The following is an 18,054-nucleotide window of genomic DNA, read 5'->3' as shown; positions in this document are numbered from 1 at the left end:
TTGAAAAATTAAAGCATCATTTATTCCACCTTCATCCTTTATGCAAGAAACTTTTCCTATGACTATGAGTGGAAAAATTCAAAATAAAAATAAATAATGTTCAAACACATGGGAACAAAAAACAAGAGAGTTTGTTGGCCTAAAACCCTACATGCTTTATTTCAGTTCTAGGTTTTGCCGAGCGCAAAAGGCCGACAAGAAGAATACACACATTGCCTACAAGGGCCCCACACACACACACCGTATCACACACACAGACACACACTCTCTCACACACGCACACACACACAGACAGACAAGCGGGGCCGTGCGCACACAGGCATTAAATTATCAGAAATGAGCCAATCACTGCGCAAATAGAAAATGTATATGATATAGTAAGAAAACAAAAGCAGTAAAATATCATAGTTTACAATAATTCTTCACATTCAAAGGCTTTACATATTCAATACATACACAGCAAGGCCCTGGAACATGACTTCAATCCAAATATGCTTTCATATATTAGAATTTAAATAACACAGAGAAGCCAGGCCAGAACGGAGCGGCCCAATAACCTTATACAAGAATAAAAATACAAAACCTGGATCCTAGAGTCACCTCTTTACTCACCTCCCATTTGCAATATTACATCAACTGTACATCACAGTCATCTGTTACCGATCAGGAAGACGCACGCACGCTCACACGCACACACTCGGTCTGTCGGTCTCACTCACTCCACGGACTTCCTGTTAAAAACGGCCAAATGAGAGGAGCCAAACACACACGCACAAGCACGCACACGATCAGATTGCCCCTCCGTCACAAGCCTCCAATCAGCAATGCATACCGTCACAATGCAAGCGCTTTAAAGGAAAACAGAGGCAACGAATTACCCTCTCAAACCACATTACCCACGTGGCTTTCGTGGCGGTGTGGTGCCGTCTCCCGGCGCCATTTGAAGGTAACGTGAACATGCTGAGGAGACGTCCGACACCACATCCTCCGATCGGAATCAGCGAGACCAGCTACTGTAGCCAATAAGGGTAAAAGGACCCGCCTTAACTCTAAACGCAGACTAAAGCGACGCTCCCGTTTAGATATCTGAAAGGAAGGAGCTGAGCGTGTGTGAGCGTCGAGCGAGAAAAAGAACAGAACGTGTGCTCGTTTCACGACGGACAGGTGGAGATTGCATGATTTTGAGTGTTTTCGTTACCTGCGATCGATGGAAAGACTTGCGTAATCGTCTAAATGTGGGATTTTCTATGCCTGACTACGGCCTTGCTGCTTTTGGTTGTAAAGACTCCACCCTCTGCGTGAGAAACGAATGAATCGAACAGAGAAAGTGCCTGGGAGTGACGGGACTGATATATGAAGAGACAGAAAGACAATATATAGCGGGAGAGAGAGAGAGAGAGATAGAAATGTCTCTACAGTCCTGTGATTGGTTGGAGGGCTGTGGGGGGGTGTGGCCAAAGGGGGGGGAGCGCTGTAGTCCTATAGGCTGGGGCTCTGGTGTTTGTGGTAGATCTTCCTCCAAACTTCCTGGATTTTCTTGCACCATTTGTCTGCGTTGCCGCTTGGGTCCATTAGATAGTACGTCCGGTTTGGCTACGGGAATAAAGCAGAGTCGTTAAAGGGCAAGTTCACTTCTAGAACGTCTTTCTTTCTTCAGTTGGTAGGAAATTTTGTTTGAGAAAAGCATTTTAGGATTTCTCTCCATGTAATGGACTTCTATGGTGCCTGCGAGTTTGAACTTCCAAAATGCAGTTTAAACGCAGCTTCGAAGGTCTCTAAACGACCCCAGCCGAGGAAGAAGGGTCTTTTCTAGCAAAACAATCGGTCATTTTCTAAAGAAATTGACAATTTATCTCAAAATGCTCGTCTTGTCTAGCTCTGTGTGCATTCTAGGTTAATACAGTTAGGGTATGTTGAAAAACTCCCATCTCATTTTCTCCACCAACTTCAAAATCATCCTACTTCGCTGCAGAAGTACTGACCCAGTGTTTACAAAGTGAAAATGCAAAGAAGATTTTGAAGTTGAAGAAAATGAGATGGGAGTTTTTCGATCACCCTTCCTGTCTCGAACCGAAGTAGAGTTCACGCAGAGCTAGACAAGATGAGCATTTGAGGTTAAATGGTTGATAATTTAATTTTTTTAGAAAATGACCAATTGTTTTGCTAGATAAGACCCTTCTTCCTCGGCTGGGATCATTTATAGCCCTTTGAAGCTGCATTGAAACTATCACTATCGATACTATCACGATTCTTGGGTGCTAATACAGTACTGCGATTTAAAAAAAAAAAAATTACAATTTAGATTCTACAAGTATTGCGATTTGATATTGCTATTAGGGCTGGGATGATACGCTAGTCTGCTGATTTAAATGTTGAACAAAATGAGTGGAAAAAATACTTTATGTAATAAAATGAAGTGCTGTTACATTTCAAACCGTTTTAGTTGTGTTTAGTCATGTTTTCCCAGCAAAACAAATTTTACTTTGTTTACTGCAAAGTATATTTTGGTCATGCCATAAAAAAAAAAAATCTAATTAGAACATTTTACAGTTTTAGAGTGCTGGAAATAGTTATTTTAAATGCTGGAAAGTCATTAAAAAGGTGCTTAATTCTCTGTCAAAGGTTGTGCAAACCCTGACATGAATAATGTACTACTATTATCTCTACCACAACAGCATGGTTGTAGTTAGTATTAATTCTTTTTTTTTTTAACTCAGCGCTGTTTATAACAGAGAATTCTGGGCAGATTTCGAATGACTCTCACTAGATCTGGCTGCAAGTTTTCATTGTGCGGCGAATTTAATCGCTTCTTACTGGATCTTGCAGCACTGTGCAGTAACAGTAATGCAAAATCGAATTTTAAAAATCAATAATGTGGATGGAGCTGGTTGATGAAACCACCTCTGCATAGCACGACAGTGGTGACAGCAGCGGCAATCCACCTGCCAAGTGGCCATGCCCTTAATTATGCAGAACTTTAAGGCTTAATATAACTTAAACAGGTGAGTTATAGGAGGTTGCCGCTTGGTTGAACAACGCAGTGGTTGTGCCAGTGCGACCACTCACAAAAATGTCCCATCGGCAGAAGAAAATGTTCGCAAAACGTCTGGAGCTCTGAGAGAGCAGATGGCTCTGCATGCTTTCAAATGGCTCTCGGAGTACTTTGATGTCATACGCAGATCGTCTGCGCAGTGCAACACATTTATACATTTTGCCCTCTGTTGGAAAAAAGGGCTAACTTCATCTCACCACCTCTTAGGAAAAGTAAAATAATTAAATATATATATATATATATATATATATATATATATATATATATATATCGATTCTGAGGTAAACCAATCGATTTAGTTCTAAAAAGAATCACGATAGGGGAATTGATTTTTTCTCCCATCCCTATTGAAGTCCACTATATGGAGAGAAATCCTGAAAATTTTCCTCAAAAAACAATTTCTTTATGACTGAAGACAGACAGACATGAACATCTTGGATAACAAGGGCGTGAGTCAATTATCTGTAAAGTTTTGTTCTGGAAGTGAATTTCTCCTTTAAACATGTGGTTTAAAACATGCAGATGTCTATTTATTGATAATTGGGATTGGGATGTGTTTACCGTGTGAACAAAGAAGGTTTTGAAGTTCTTCGCTTCGGGCCGTAGTTCAGGTGACCAAGGAATCTCCCCTTTCAGAACTTTATTGACCGGATCCACGTAGTACAAGTGAGGACCCTCAGTCAGTAGCAACTGCCTCCTCCGTGCAAACAGACCCTACAGACGTAGACAAAACACTATGAAACAAACACACTACTAAAGTAAGATCACAAAACTAATCGTTTTGGTCCTGGATGTTGATTGATCAAGATGTGTACGATTCACTACAAAGAATAAATTCATAAGAGTTGGGAATTAGACTACACTTGTCGTGCTGTGTGATTTGATTTGCTAAAAATAACCAAATCATATGAGTCATTTGTTTCGGGAACTGGGAGGAATATTATGATCATGTGGTGTGGTTTTAAATTAAATAGGAATAAAATACTCTTCTCCCATGGTTTTTATTCACTGAGAAGTACTAAATCGTAAGAGGCATTCTTTCAGGAGTTGGTGAAACTACATTGGTTGTTCTGTATGGTTTGGATTCCTTAAACGAATCAATTCATAAGAGTCAGGAAGTGGATAGAACACTGTGATAACTAAAAGAAACCAGATCTTAGGAATCAGGAATTGAACAGACTACACTGGTTTGCTTTATAGTTTTGATTCACTCAAAAGAACTAAATCATTCATTCTGGAGTTTTGATTGACTTAAAAGAACCAAATCATTAGAATCATTCACTAGGGAATTTGATGAACTGCACCAGAAACATGGTTTTGATTCACTAAAAAGAACTGAATCTTTCGAGTCGTTCAGTCGGACTACACTGCTTGTGCTGTATAGTCGAGATTTGCTAAAAAGAATCAAACCATAAGAGTCATTAGTTCAGAAATTGGTTAGACTTCATTGGTTGTTTTGTATGGTTTTGATTCACTTAAATGAACCAAATAATAGAAGTCATTAATTTTGGGATGTGGATGGACAACACTGGTCATGCTGTGGAGTTTTGAATCACTAAAACAAATTAATTCATAAAAGTCAGGAACTGGACAGAACACTGTGATCATCATGATTGACTAAAACGAACCAAATCTTAAAAGAGTCAGGAATTGGTCTACACTGGTTTGCTGTATAGTTTTGATTCACTTTAATGAAATAATCATTCATTTCAGAGTTGAATGGACTATACCAAGTTTTTACTGACTATAAAGAACTGAATCATTAGAGTAATTCGTTAGGAAATCTGATGGAGTATGGCATTTACATGGTTTTGATTCTCTAAAAAGATCTGAATCATAAAAGCCATTTAATCAGACTACACTGGTCGTGAAATATGGTTTAAATTTGCTAAAAAGAATCAACCCATAAGAGTCATTCGTTCAAGAATTGGCTGGAAGGCACTGGTTGTTCTGAATTGTTTTGCTTCACTTAAAAGAACCAAATCATAGGAGTCATTGATTTGGGAATTGGATAGACTACACTGGTCATGCTGTGTAGTTTTGATTTACTTAAAAGAACTAAATCATTCATTCAGGAGATAATTGGACTCGACTGATCACACAATTTTGACTAAAAAGAACTAAATCATAAGAATCATTCAGTTGGACTACAATGGTTGTGCTGTATTTTAATTCACTAAAGAATTAAACCATAAGAATTATTCACTAGGGAATTGGATGGAATAGTCAGGATGCAAGGTTTTGATTAACTACAAAGAACTAAATCACAATAGTCATTTATCCAGGAATTGGTGCTGTATAGTTTTACCTCACTAAAAACAATTAACAAAATGTAATTTGCCTGGAAATTATTTGGAATACTCCCACCATTCTGATTGAATTTGTGAATTGTATGGATTACACTGGTCATGGTTTTGATTCACTAAAAAGAACCAAATTATAAGAGTCATGTTCGAGAATTGAATCTAAATCTAGCCGATTACATACTAGTACAGATTACCAGCATTAACTCACTTTGCGTTTGTCCACTGGGCCCATTTTTAAGATAAGGTTATTCTCCACAAACTGGTGCCTGTTTAAAACAAATAGACAGAATGCTTACAAAAAGCACACAAGGATATCAAATCATATAAAAAGATTGTGTGTTTGTGTACCATGGGTTTGCAGCACCCTGCTTATCCAGTAGGATACGTTTCTCCTCTTCGCTGTACTGCATGTCGAGCTCCATGCTATTACTGTCCAGCTCATGAATATGTATAAACTGATCCACACTAGGGGAGGGGTTATATGTAGGTTGACTTGTCTCTCCTGTGAAGGGAACTAAAGGCGCGTGGCCAGGCTGTGCCACCTGCATACAACTGAACTGGCTCAGGAGATCATCATACTGAAAACGAATGAGAAACGCAAATTAAGAATTATCTAGATTTCATATCTTCTGTAGAAAATAATTCAGTCGTTTGTGTCAACTCACATTTCCATAGCAGTCCTCATCATCCTCAGACATTGCAGGCAGATACGCCGTTAGTTTAGGTGGAGTCTGGAGATGGATATCATCCCAGCCAACTGTCTCAAAGAAAGGGTGGGACTTAAGCGGTCCATAGCCGCCCATTTCCTCACAGCCAATCCGCTTGCACGGATCCAGTGACTGTGAAAACAAGACACCAATGAGTGCACAGCAGATCCACACCTACACTATAAACAAACATTTAGGATTGAATAAGGCTGACCAGAAGTTGCTCCACAAGGTCCTTAGCTTTGGGGAAAAATTTCTCAGGAAACTCGTACTCGAGTTTTATAATCTTCTGGAATATCAGATACTCATTCCTGTGATGGATTACAAGAAAGCAATGATTAGTGATTGGAGGCTTAAGCTTTAGCATGGACAAGGTAGATGTTAGAGATGGGTCATGATTGATCAATAACCAACTAGAAAATTAGTGAGATTAATAAGTGTTCTGTACTGACCAAATGCATTGTAAATACTGTACACACTTAAAAAGGAGTGTCTGCATTTTTTTTTCTTAATTGCAATTACACTATGTTTGCCATTTTTTTTTCTTTATATAATTTATGTACAGGTTTGGGTGAGTGCAATGTTTTTTTTTTTTTTAAAGAAATTATTATTTTTATACAGCAAAAACATTAAATTGATAAAAAAGTGAAAGCAAAAACATTACAAAAGATTTGTGTTTGAAATAAATGCTGTTCTTTTGACATTTCTATTCATCAAAGAATCACAGTGTCCACAAAAATATGAAGCAGCACAACAGCATCAAATCAGCATATTAAAATGATTTCTGAAGGATCTTGTGATGCCAAAGACTGGAATAATGAGACTGAAAATTCAGCTTTGATCACAGGAATAAAATATATATATAAAAAAAATGCTCAAATAGAAGAGTTATTTTCAATTGTAATAATTTTTTAATACTGAAATACAGCCTTGGCGAGTAGAAGATACTTATTTGAAAAATAACTAAAACAAAATTGAGTTGTTTTGCACTATTTTTATGCTGCAACGGCTTTGACAAAATATTTCCATTTTGATAAAACACTTTCAACATGGTTTAATTTGTTAAAATTATTATTTTATAGCATTAATTACGTACATACATATTTAACATTAAGTTGTATTAAATGACATTTGATGCATTAACAATATAAAATGAAATTCCAGGACTTTAAGCACTACTTTTTGATTTTCAAACATTTCAATCACAGATCTCACTTATTGAACAATGTTGTTTATTTCAAATTCTAAAAAAGAAAGAAATAATATACTAATAAAAAAAAAATTGTAAAGCACATGCAATGTATTACTACTAAAGTATTACAAAGTATACTACACTTTTACTATAGTAAAACCAAGGTTAATTTTTAAGGGATTTGTCTTTGTGTATTCTTTCTTTGCTTTGTTTTTATAACTGTACTGCCTTAATGGTCTGATGTTTTCTACTGTTTAAGAAAAAAACAAATCAGAAAAATAGATTCGCGAAATTGCTCAGACGATTCGCCATCCGTGATTTAAGATTCAGGAACCCGCTCTGATGTTCCGAACTAAATCAAATGATTTCAGATCTGTGCTCCAAAGTTCCAATCTAAAGCAAAACATTTCTGAACCTGCTGCGAAATCCTGATCTAAACAATGATTCGTGAACCTTCATTTCAGATTAGGACTCGAAGCGAATCATTTGACTTAGATCGGAACTTTGCATTTCGAGAATCACTTTATTTAGGTCGGGACTTCAAATCGTCTATCATTAATCATTTGATTTGAATCATTCAATTCACGAAATGATTCACAAACCCATTCTGATCTGAAACAAGTGATTTGTGATCTGCAAAGTTCCAATCTAAATCAATTTTGCATCATTTTGAATCATTGGAGATTCAAAAAGCTGTTACACCCATCACTACTGTTATTGTTATTGATCAAATTAAATACGTATTTCATCGATACATCGCCTTTCAATAATTCAAGCACTTTTCAAGTACCTCTTCATGAATATTGCTATTTAAAGGGTTTTAAATAATTTTAAAGGCAATTTAACATAAAGCGAACCTCTAATTCTATGTTGCTCATCTAATTATTATGAACACAAGAATGCGTCTATGTAAACACACCATGAAATCTGAAACCAGTCTAATTATACAGAGCTCAATTAGTTGAGTAGTAGTTCAACGAGTCCATTTTAAACCAATAACTGGTTTTACACATCTGAAAGTATACTCACCCAGCTCTGAATGGCGGCAAACCAGCAACAAGCTGGTAGATGATGCAGCCTAATGCCCAGAGGTCCGAACTGCAAGACAAATACGCAAGAACCTTTAGCCAAAACCTCAAATAAACCCCTTCTTGCTTAGGTATTGCACATAATGTCTCCTGCATTCAAAGACAAACCACTAAATAAACACAGCAACAAACAGCATCTTTGAATTAGGCCCGGTTCATTACCGATGAAAGCATTACAACTGCACACCATGAAATATTCATCAGCCGTGTTTACCTCTTGCAGGCAGATTTCTCAGTCAGTAATTCAGGAGAGACGTACTGAGCCGTACCAACAAATGAGTTTGCTCTTGCTGCGGGGGAAACATCAGAATGACAATATCATTAGTAAAAGCCCTATCATGAGAGGATACTTCAGTATGAATGTTTACACTGTCAGAGGATGATTGTTATGCGGTGTACGTGTGTTTACCCTGTTTGCTGTCAGAGGACAGTTGTTTGGCCGTGCCAAAGTCTGTTATTTGAATGTGCATCTCCTCGCTGAGCAGAATATTCTCCGGCTTCAGATCTCTGTAGAACACAATAACACAAATAACTCAAGGTCAAAAACTGACAAATAAAATGATTGCTACAGGCACCTTAAAGACAAACCTACTGACCTGTGGATGATGCCCTTCTGATGCAAGTACTCAAGAGCACAAACTATCTCAGCCGAGTAGAAACGCGTGCAGGTCTCGTCAAACGAGCCTATTTTTCGAATGTATTTCAGCAGTTCGCCATTTTTAGCGTAGCTCAATCCAAAATCTGATCATTCATTCAGGAAACATTCGAAAGGTGAAACACATTAGAAAGGTTTTGTTTAGTTAATTGTTAAGACATTGTTAAGTTAATTGTTAAGACAATTAACTGGTCAACATTAAGATTATTGCTATTGAACGTAGCAGTCGTTTGTGACAGTTTAAAAAAAAAAAAAAAAAAAATCTACTGATTGTCTTGATTTCGACAACTTTTTAGCAATTTCAGAGTTTTTTATTTTTATACTTTGTGTATTTTTAAAGCAAAATAGTGTTACGGAATATTTTATAAATATAAAATATTTTATGCATACAAAACAATGTGGAAAAATTAAATAAAAATATTATATACAATACAGTTCAAAAATTTGAGATTTTTAATGTTTTTAAATGCATTTCTTATGCTCATCAAGACTGCATTTATTTGATCAAAAATCCAGAATTATCATTAATATTGTGAAATATTATTCCAACGTAAAATAATTGTTTTAAAAGTGGATATATTTTAAAATGTAATTTATTCCTGTGATTAAAGCTGAATTATCAGCATCATTACTCCACACTTCAGTGTCAAATGCTCCTTCAGAAATTATTCTAATATGCTAATTTGTTATCAATGTTGTTGAAAATAGTGCGGTTTAATATTTTGTTGGAACCTGTGATACTTTTTTTCAGGTTTCTTTAATGAATAAAATTAGAATGATTTCTGAAGGATCATGTGACACTGAAGACTGGAGTAATGATGCTGAAAATTCAGCTTTGCATCACAGGAATAAATTATATTTTAAAATATATTAAAATAGAAAATCGTTATTTTAAACTGTAATCTTTTTGTATTTTTAATCAAGTAAATTCAGTCTTGATGAGCAATGACAGATTTTTTTTTTTTAAATAAAACACTAAAAATGTTTCTGATCCTAAACTTCTGAACACCAGTGTATATAACATTGTTATTTATATTTTAACATTTTGGTAACACTTTACAATAAGGTTCATTAGTTAACATTAGTTAACCACATTAGTTAACATGAACTAATAATGAACTGCACTTATACAGCATTTATTAATCTTTGTTAATGTTAATTTCAACATTTACTAATGCATTATTAATTTTTTTTTAACATTAGTTAATGCATTGTGAACTAACATGAACAAACAATTAACAACTGTATTTCCGTTAACTAACGTTAATGAAGATTAGTAAATACAGTAACAAATGTATTGCTCATGGTTAGTTCATGTTAGTTAATACATTAACTAATGTTTAACTAATGAACCTTATTGTAAAGTGTTACCAACATTTTAAAACAAATAAAAAAAAATCATATATAAATTGATAAATGCCTTGCCTATAAATTTATATAAATCTGAAATAATATTTATTTTTATTTTTTAAAATAAGTATGAAAACTAAATGCATAAATATATGGGTCAAAGACAAAGTGTTTAAGCATAAAAGAAGTTTTCTGTTTAATTTAATTGCATTTTTGTTTTTGTTTTTCTAAGCAGAAAAAAAACTATTATACATTTTTCCCTAATTTACAGAAGACACCCACTAAAATGTCATTCTTGTCAGGCATTTTTACAACAAAAATCAATTTATGACATACTAAAAGACAAATTACTTTCACCCAAAATACTAATTAGTTGTAATTCTACATTTTTAAAATTTGCCACTATCCTAGGTTTTGCCCATTTGTCAGTAATTTTTTTTACTCATTTAAAACAATAAAAAAAAAAATTTGAAACCTTAAAAGTATGCTTTACCTACATTTACTGTGCTTTCTATTGACATAAAATCTCTTTTGTAAATTTCTTTTGACATGGACATCTTACTGACTTTGACCCATATAGACTTTATAAATAAAATATGTATAATCACAATTCTAAATAATGATTGTCATTTAATTTTTTTTTTTTTTTTTTTTTACATTCTATAGAATTATTGCACTTTCACATAAGCACAAATCAGGAAAACGTTAAATTGCACAGTTTGCACACAGTAAATGACCATGTAAAAGAAAACATATTGGCTGTACTACACTTTTATTTGAGCAAAATATCTTGCTAATTTCCCAATGACATGCCAGTATTTTCAGCTGATTAGGCTTGCCAGATTAATTAAACAACTGGTCACAAACAAACAAAAAAAAATCAACGAAAAAATTGATTGGGGAATTTAAACTTTTGAAATCTGGCAACCATTAGCATGAAAGCTTGTGGAGGCTTGTTCAAAATGTAAGAGAATGCAAATGCCAAATTAAACTGAAGCTTTTTCAGAATAAATAACCAGGGGGCAAATATCACAGAGGATTATGCTTAATCGATAGATTCAGAAACGCTGATCTAAAATATTCTACCAAATTTTCAGGTAAATATGATGGTTATGTACTAGTTATGTACGTGTGTGTGAAGGATACACAGCTTCTCCTCGTCCTGAAAGGTGAAGTAGAGCTTGACGAAGAACGAATGATCCAGGTGTGACATGATGTCTCGTTCTCTTTTGACATATTGCGCTTTGTTCTCCTTCATTATGTGGCGCTTTTCCAGAATCTTTACTGTTGAAACACATGCAACAACACTTTTCAGTTCATGCCAAATGTAATACTGATAAATCAAATGCACAGGCTGATGTGATAATGACTTACTTGCATACTCCTTCCCCGTCGAGTGCTCTTTTGCCAAGACAACCTGTAAGTAGCAAAGACGGCACAGGTTAGTACATTGCGTTGAGTAATGCTAGTTGATGTATAGCAGAAGTGCATGAACGTGTGCATGTCATACGGTAGAGAAGGAGCCTTCTCCCAATATTTTGCCGAATCGGAAATCCTCGGGTCTCTTCTTGCGAGGCTGGGTGGGCTGGGGGGGTGGTGCCTGTCCCTCCATGCTGTTGCCGTGGAGACGGGGCGTGTCCTGCTGGCCTCTTACCATGGATGGACAGGAGATGAGAACAGAGGAGTGGAGGGATGCAACATCATACTGATGAGAGAGAGAGAGACAAAGTTAGTGTATTTCTCACTTTACTCAAATACTGCCTTTGATAAAATTACTGCATACTTTGACACTTATTTGTAATATTTTATTTATTATTATTTTAGTTTATAGAGTATAAATATGTTTAAAATTATAAAAATGCTAAGTTAATATTTATATTATACGAACTATATTAATTTTGCTTTAAAACATAAAAAAATACAAAAATTATATAAAAATGCTAATAAGTTATTTTATTTTATTTTTTTATATTTTAAAGAGATGTAAAATTAGAATTGGATTGATATAAAATGCTAAAAAGTTAATATATATTCATATTCTATAAACTATATAAATTTAGCTTTTAAATATTTAAAATAATAAATAAAATGATATAGAAGTGCTAAGATATTTTATTTTTTAAATATTTTAATATTGTAAAGCTACACATATTTTTATGGTATTTTATGATTTTTTAAATACTGAAATATTTTAAAGCTTCACACAAAATTATAATGCTATAAAATACTAAAAAGTTCATATATATACACACACACACATTCTATAAGCTATTATTTTGCTTCAAAATATTTAAAAATTACTAAATTATATGAAAATGCTTAAATATTTAAATATTTTAAAGCTATATACATATTACAATTAATTATATAAAAGGCTAAAAGTATATTTTTCTAAAAAACTATAAATTTAGCTTTCAAATATTAAAAAAAATACATAAAAATACATATAAAAAAAATTTAATAGTGAAATATTTTAAAGCTACACAAACAAACCCATAGGTAAAATTATAATTATACAAAATGCTAAAATATCAATATACACTTATAACTTTTAAACTATATTATTTATAAAAATAATCAATAAAATATATAAAAATGCTAAAAATTTTATTTTATTATTTATTAAATATTGAATTATTTGAAAGCTATACAAATACTGTATATAAAATTCAGATTATATACTCAAAAAGTAAAATAAAATAAATTCAAAAGTTCATATATTCTATAAACTATTATTTCACATTAAAATATTAAATATATTTTTTTAAATATTGAAATATTTTAGCTATACATGAATTATATAAAATGCTAAAAAGTTTTTTAAATATTGAAATATATTAGAGTGTATGTGTGTATAAACTGCTAATATATACAGTATATACACACACACCATATAAATTGTTTTAAAAATGTCAAAATTAAAAAAAATAAAAACAATTATATAAAATGTATATTTCTTTCTTAAAATAACGTAACATATAGTTTGTGTAATATGTAGAGAACAATCTATAAACTACTCTGTTAACAATATATTGAATTTGATATGCTTGTATGCGTGATGTCATTACTGTAAATTCAATGACATCACTCTGGTGACAGCAAACGGTTTAACTTAAGCAAGATAAGAGCATATGGTTTATGTATTAACACTCTAGATATTGATAATTAACCATTCTATGCTCATTAAGAACACAAGTGATTACATGTAAAGCTTTTGATCATTGAAAACCGTGTCATCCTGAGTCTGACTGTATAAAACCATTTTTATGAGTTCAAGAGCATCCAAAGACAGTTCTCATAAAATGAATTACTTTAACCAAACTTATCTCTGCTTAAATTAAACTCGACGTCATTGTGAAAATTTTAAAAAGGGAACTAAGAAGCACTACAAATCCATAAGCAAGGTATTTCTCTCACACTGCTAAACATCATAATCACTAGGCTAGTTTCCTGTAACTACAGCTCACATTATTCACAATCAGCATTCCTAGCTAACGAACTTCAAAACACCTCTATAAAACATGAGTCACACATGTCAACAAGAACTTTAGTCAAACCTCCAGCAATAACTTCTTTGCAACCTATGCTCCCCCACAATGTTAATTCAAAGCACTCGATGAGGCTCATCAAACATTGACAATTACAGAAATAACAGACCAAAGTTGCTTTGCCACTTCAAACAATGTTTTAGAAAATCTTCATACCCTGTGAAAACCTTTACCTTTTGTCACATTAAAATAAATAAAATAAATAAATTCCTACTTTGAGCTGCATACACATCATAACCCTCATCATTAAAGTAAATTCTGGAGGATTATTAAAAATTAATCGGTGAAATGCCTGGTTTGATAAAGTGATCAGCCCCTTAGAGTAAACCATTGTATAAACTTGCTCAGGTGCAAGCAATGAACTTCCAGATTAAACACTAGGCTTATTGCCCCACTTGACATCAATAGTAGTGGTGTTGATTACTTCAGAATAAAACTAGCTGTTTCTTGAAGACTCCACTGTTAGCAGTGCATGGTAGGGCAAAGAATTCACCAAGGTTGGGAAAATGCTTTCAAAAGACCTCCGGATAAAGTTGTAGAAAGGCACAAGTTAGAAGAAGGCTACAAAAACATTTCAAAGGCTTTAGCTATTTCTCGGAGTACTGTTCAAAGCAATATAAGCAGTGGAAAGCGTATGGCACCACCAGCACATTGCCTAGATCAGGCCGTCCGTCCAAAGTGGATGACAGAGCCAGAAGGACATTGATAAGAGAAGCTACCAAGAGGCCAAAGGCAGCTTTGAAGGACTTACGAGCCAACACGGCTGGGTCAGTCTGTGCATGTGAGGACTATCTCCCAAGCTTTACACAAAGCTGGCCTGAATGGCCAGGGTGGGATGAAAGAAGCTTTCTCTTTGCGCTATGCAAAAACACATTTGGAAGAGTCTGATACCTTCTGGTAAAAGGTGCTATGGTTTGATGAGACCAAAATTGACCTTTTTGGACTGAACCTCCAAGCACTTTGTTTGGCAGAAAGCAGACACAGCATTATGTTGTAGGTTTTTTTCAGCTGGGACTGTGCGATTGGTCAGGATTGAAGGGAAAATGGATGCTGCCAAGTGCATCCAAATTCTTGAGGAAAACCTGCATCCCTTTGCTGGAAAGCTTAAGATGGGCAGGTCATTCACCTTCCACAATGACAATGAACGAAATGGCTTAAGGATAAGATGATGAATGTCCTTGAGCGGCCAAGTCAGAGCCCTCAACTGAAAATCTGTGGATGGATTTGAAAAGAGCTGCTCACCACAGAATTTGACTGAACTTGAGCAATTCTGCAAGGAAGAATGGGCAAATATTCCCCAATCAAGGTGTGCAAAGCTAGTACAGACATATTTAAAAAGACTGATGGCTGTAAATAAAGCAAAAAGTGGCTCTACAAAGTATTAAAAGTGACCCTGGACCACAAAACCAGTCATAAGGGTCAATTTTGCGAAATAAATAAGCTTTCTATTATGTTAGGATAGGACAATATTTGGCTGAGATACAACCATTTGGAAATCGGAGGGTGCAAAAAATCTAAATATTGAGAAAATCGCCTTTGAAGTTGTCCAAATGAAGTTCTTAGCAATGCATATTACTAATCAAAACTTAAGTTGGTATATTTACAGTAGAAAACTTGCAAAATATCTTCATGGAACGTGATCTTTACTTAATATCCTACTGATTTTGGCATAAAAGGAAATTTGATCATTTCGACCCATACAACGTATTTTTGGCTATTGCTACAAATATACCTGCTTTACTTAAGACTCTGTGGTCCGGGGTCACAAATCAAGGGGCTGATGACTTTTCCAACCCTGTTATTAAAGTTTTTTGTTAATTCACAGAACTCGTGTTTTTTCTTTCATTGGTTTTGTAAATAAAGCTAGAAAAGATATTTGAAATGGGGTTTGATTTCAGGCTGCATGACAAATAAACGAACTACTTCAAAGGAGTATGATGATTTTCCATAGGCACTGTAAATCTATACAAGCTACATACTTTAATACTACATTCCTCAAAAAGAGTTTGATACATCACCAATCATATTCACAGGTGTTCTGGCTTAGTCTAGTAATCTATATAACGTTATACATGATAACAATCGACTGTCAAAAACACCTGAGAAGGTGAAACCTTAAAAATCTCGACGCCACTTTCATAGGCCGCAACTCACAATCGACTCATTTCAGTCAAAATAACACACCTAAGTAAGTCAATAATAACAGGGACATGTTAAAAAACAGCTACAGATATATAACACCGATAATATTTCTTAAATCACGGGTTTAAGTGATAAACTGCCACGCAAATGAGGCAAAACAACCTGAGGCGATTGTGCTAAAAGCACTGCTGACTGCAAAACTGCGTTGTAGTTTATCAAACACATTTAAAAACAAGTCTTAGGTGTTCACGTAAGTAATTCTTAGAAATAAAAAGGATTTACGTACATTCAGAGAAGATACAAGACGAGTGGAAGCAAACGCCTATGTCGTGAGTTAGCGGTCAGGCTAACGGCTAAGAAAACAAGCAACTTCATTTGTTGACAGAATTAGCTCGCAGAGCTAACACACAACAATATGAGCATTTCCCCACACTGCTCTTGTCAAAATACCAACATCCAGCCTAACAATTCATTCAGAAATCCCTGTATAAATTACGATACGAAACAAAAGTTGACACTTCCTGGTTAATAGACTTGCGCTTGTTTTGGGGACTAGCGGGCTAATGACGCTAAAATGCTAAGCTAAAGACTCGGGTCGCGAGCGTCCCGCGCCACCCCCTTAAAAAAATCGCCGTTGCAAGCAGAGCGCGCAACGCGGTGCGAGGCGGCTTCGAGCCCGTGCTCCCGAGACGCTGGCGGTACTCACGATCTGACTCGTGGCTCTTGCCATGGAAGTTTTCCGTGGGTAATTTATTTGGGATTAAATAATTGTGGAGACTGGAGTCATGGCCGCCCTCTCTGCGCCTTCGTTTCACGGCTGTGACGTCACGCCACAACAACATTACTGCAGTCGAGAGGAAAAAAAATTGCCGGGCGCCCCCCATCGGCGAATCCCCCAAAAATACACGGATCGATGTGATATAAAAGTATTATGGAAGTGGTTTTGCAACTGTGGATCTGTCTATCACATATATTTGAATTACCGTAACAGTCCCATAACCAGTGTTGCGCAAAGTTACTTTTAAAAGTACTTTTTACGGAAAGTAATGCGTTACGTTACTTTTGCGTTACTTTTTAAAAATCTAAGCAGGACTTGCTTAGTTGTTTTTAATATAAAAAAAATCTATTTTTGGCAAATGTAAAAGCCTTTTTACCAGCGAAAGAATGAAAGAAAGGCTCGGATAAATAAAAGGAAAACAAATGTTAGAATATCTTGAGTAATCTTTGTTTATTAGTATGGGTGAATTGGATCATTAAAGGTTGGCAGCGAAGACATCGGTTAATAAAATGGGATTAAATACATGAAGGATATTTGTATTATTTAACATATTTAATTATTGCAGGTTTGCATTGAATTTCACTGCTTTTATTCATTTTGAGGAATACTATATGTGTTTTTTTTTAGTGAGTGAGATGAATTAATGCATGTTCACATTTATTCTAGAACTAAAGTAACATCTTACTCACGATTTCACTCAACATGGGGACAGGAGAGCTTTTAATCAATAAATGGGGGGGAAAGTAACTGGCGTTACTTATTTGAAAAAGTAACTTTTCTTGTCAATTAAAAAGTAACATGTTACTTTACTAGTTACTTGGGAAAAGTAATATTATTGTGTAACCTGCGTTACTTGTAATGCATTACCCCCAATGCTGCCCATAACACAGCGTACTTAGCATGAATTTTGGACACTGGTAATATCATGGTCTTTGGAAATGAACCCTGGTAATGTCGTAATTTTTTTTTTAAGTCTAGGGAAAATTGAGGGAAAAATAATTTGTAAAAATAAATACATCAATAAAAATTGATTAATAAAAAATTATAATCTACTACTACTACTAATATAAATAAATAAAATAAAACAAATTAAAAAATGAAACTACATTGTATGCTATACTGTATGTAGATATGTGTACATCTATTTTATTTATAGTATATTACTATATTTATGTTACAATTACAATTAATAGAAATAAATAAATAATAATTGAAAAACAAATCAAACTACGTAAA

At 34.5% G+C, this 18,054-nt stretch overlaps 1 protein-coding gene across 1 annotated transcript; it reads right to left on the bottom strand.

Annotated features, from left to right (window-relative positions):
* Nucleotides 1-145: 145 nt before the first annotated feature.
* On the bottom strand, nt 146-16,855 carry LOC141300815 (3-phosphoinositide-dependent protein kinase 1-like). The gene is made up of 14 exons (XM_073831110.1): nt 16,747-16,855; nt 11,861-12,055; nt 11,725-11,767; nt 11,497-11,634; nt 8,942-9,086; nt 8,755-8,852; nt 8,560-8,635; nt 8,287-8,355; nt 6,280-6,376; nt 6,024-6,197; nt 5,707-5,936; nt 5,567-5,624; nt 3,614-3,766; nt 146-1,593 (listed from the first exon to the last, which is right to left on the bottom strand). Exons 1-14 carry the CDS (start codon nt 16,768-16,770, stop codon nt 1,480-1,482), a joined length of 1,614 nt encoding a protein of 537 aa, XP_073687211.1. The 5' UTR covers nt 16,771-16,855; the 3' UTR covers nt 146-1,479.
* Between the last annotated feature and the right edge of the window lie 1,199 nt (nt 16,856-18,054).

The sequence above is a fragment of the Garra rufa genome, chromosome 24 (genome assembly GCF_049309525.1).
Source record: "Garra rufa chromosome 24, GarRuf1.0, whole genome shotgun sequence".
Classification (NCBI taxonomy): domain Eukaryota; kingdom Metazoa; phylum Chordata; class Actinopteri; order Cypriniformes; family Cyprinidae; genus Garra; species Garra rufa.
Note: the sequence above shows the minus strand (reverse complement) of the source record. Positions and strands in the feature narration are given on the sequence as shown.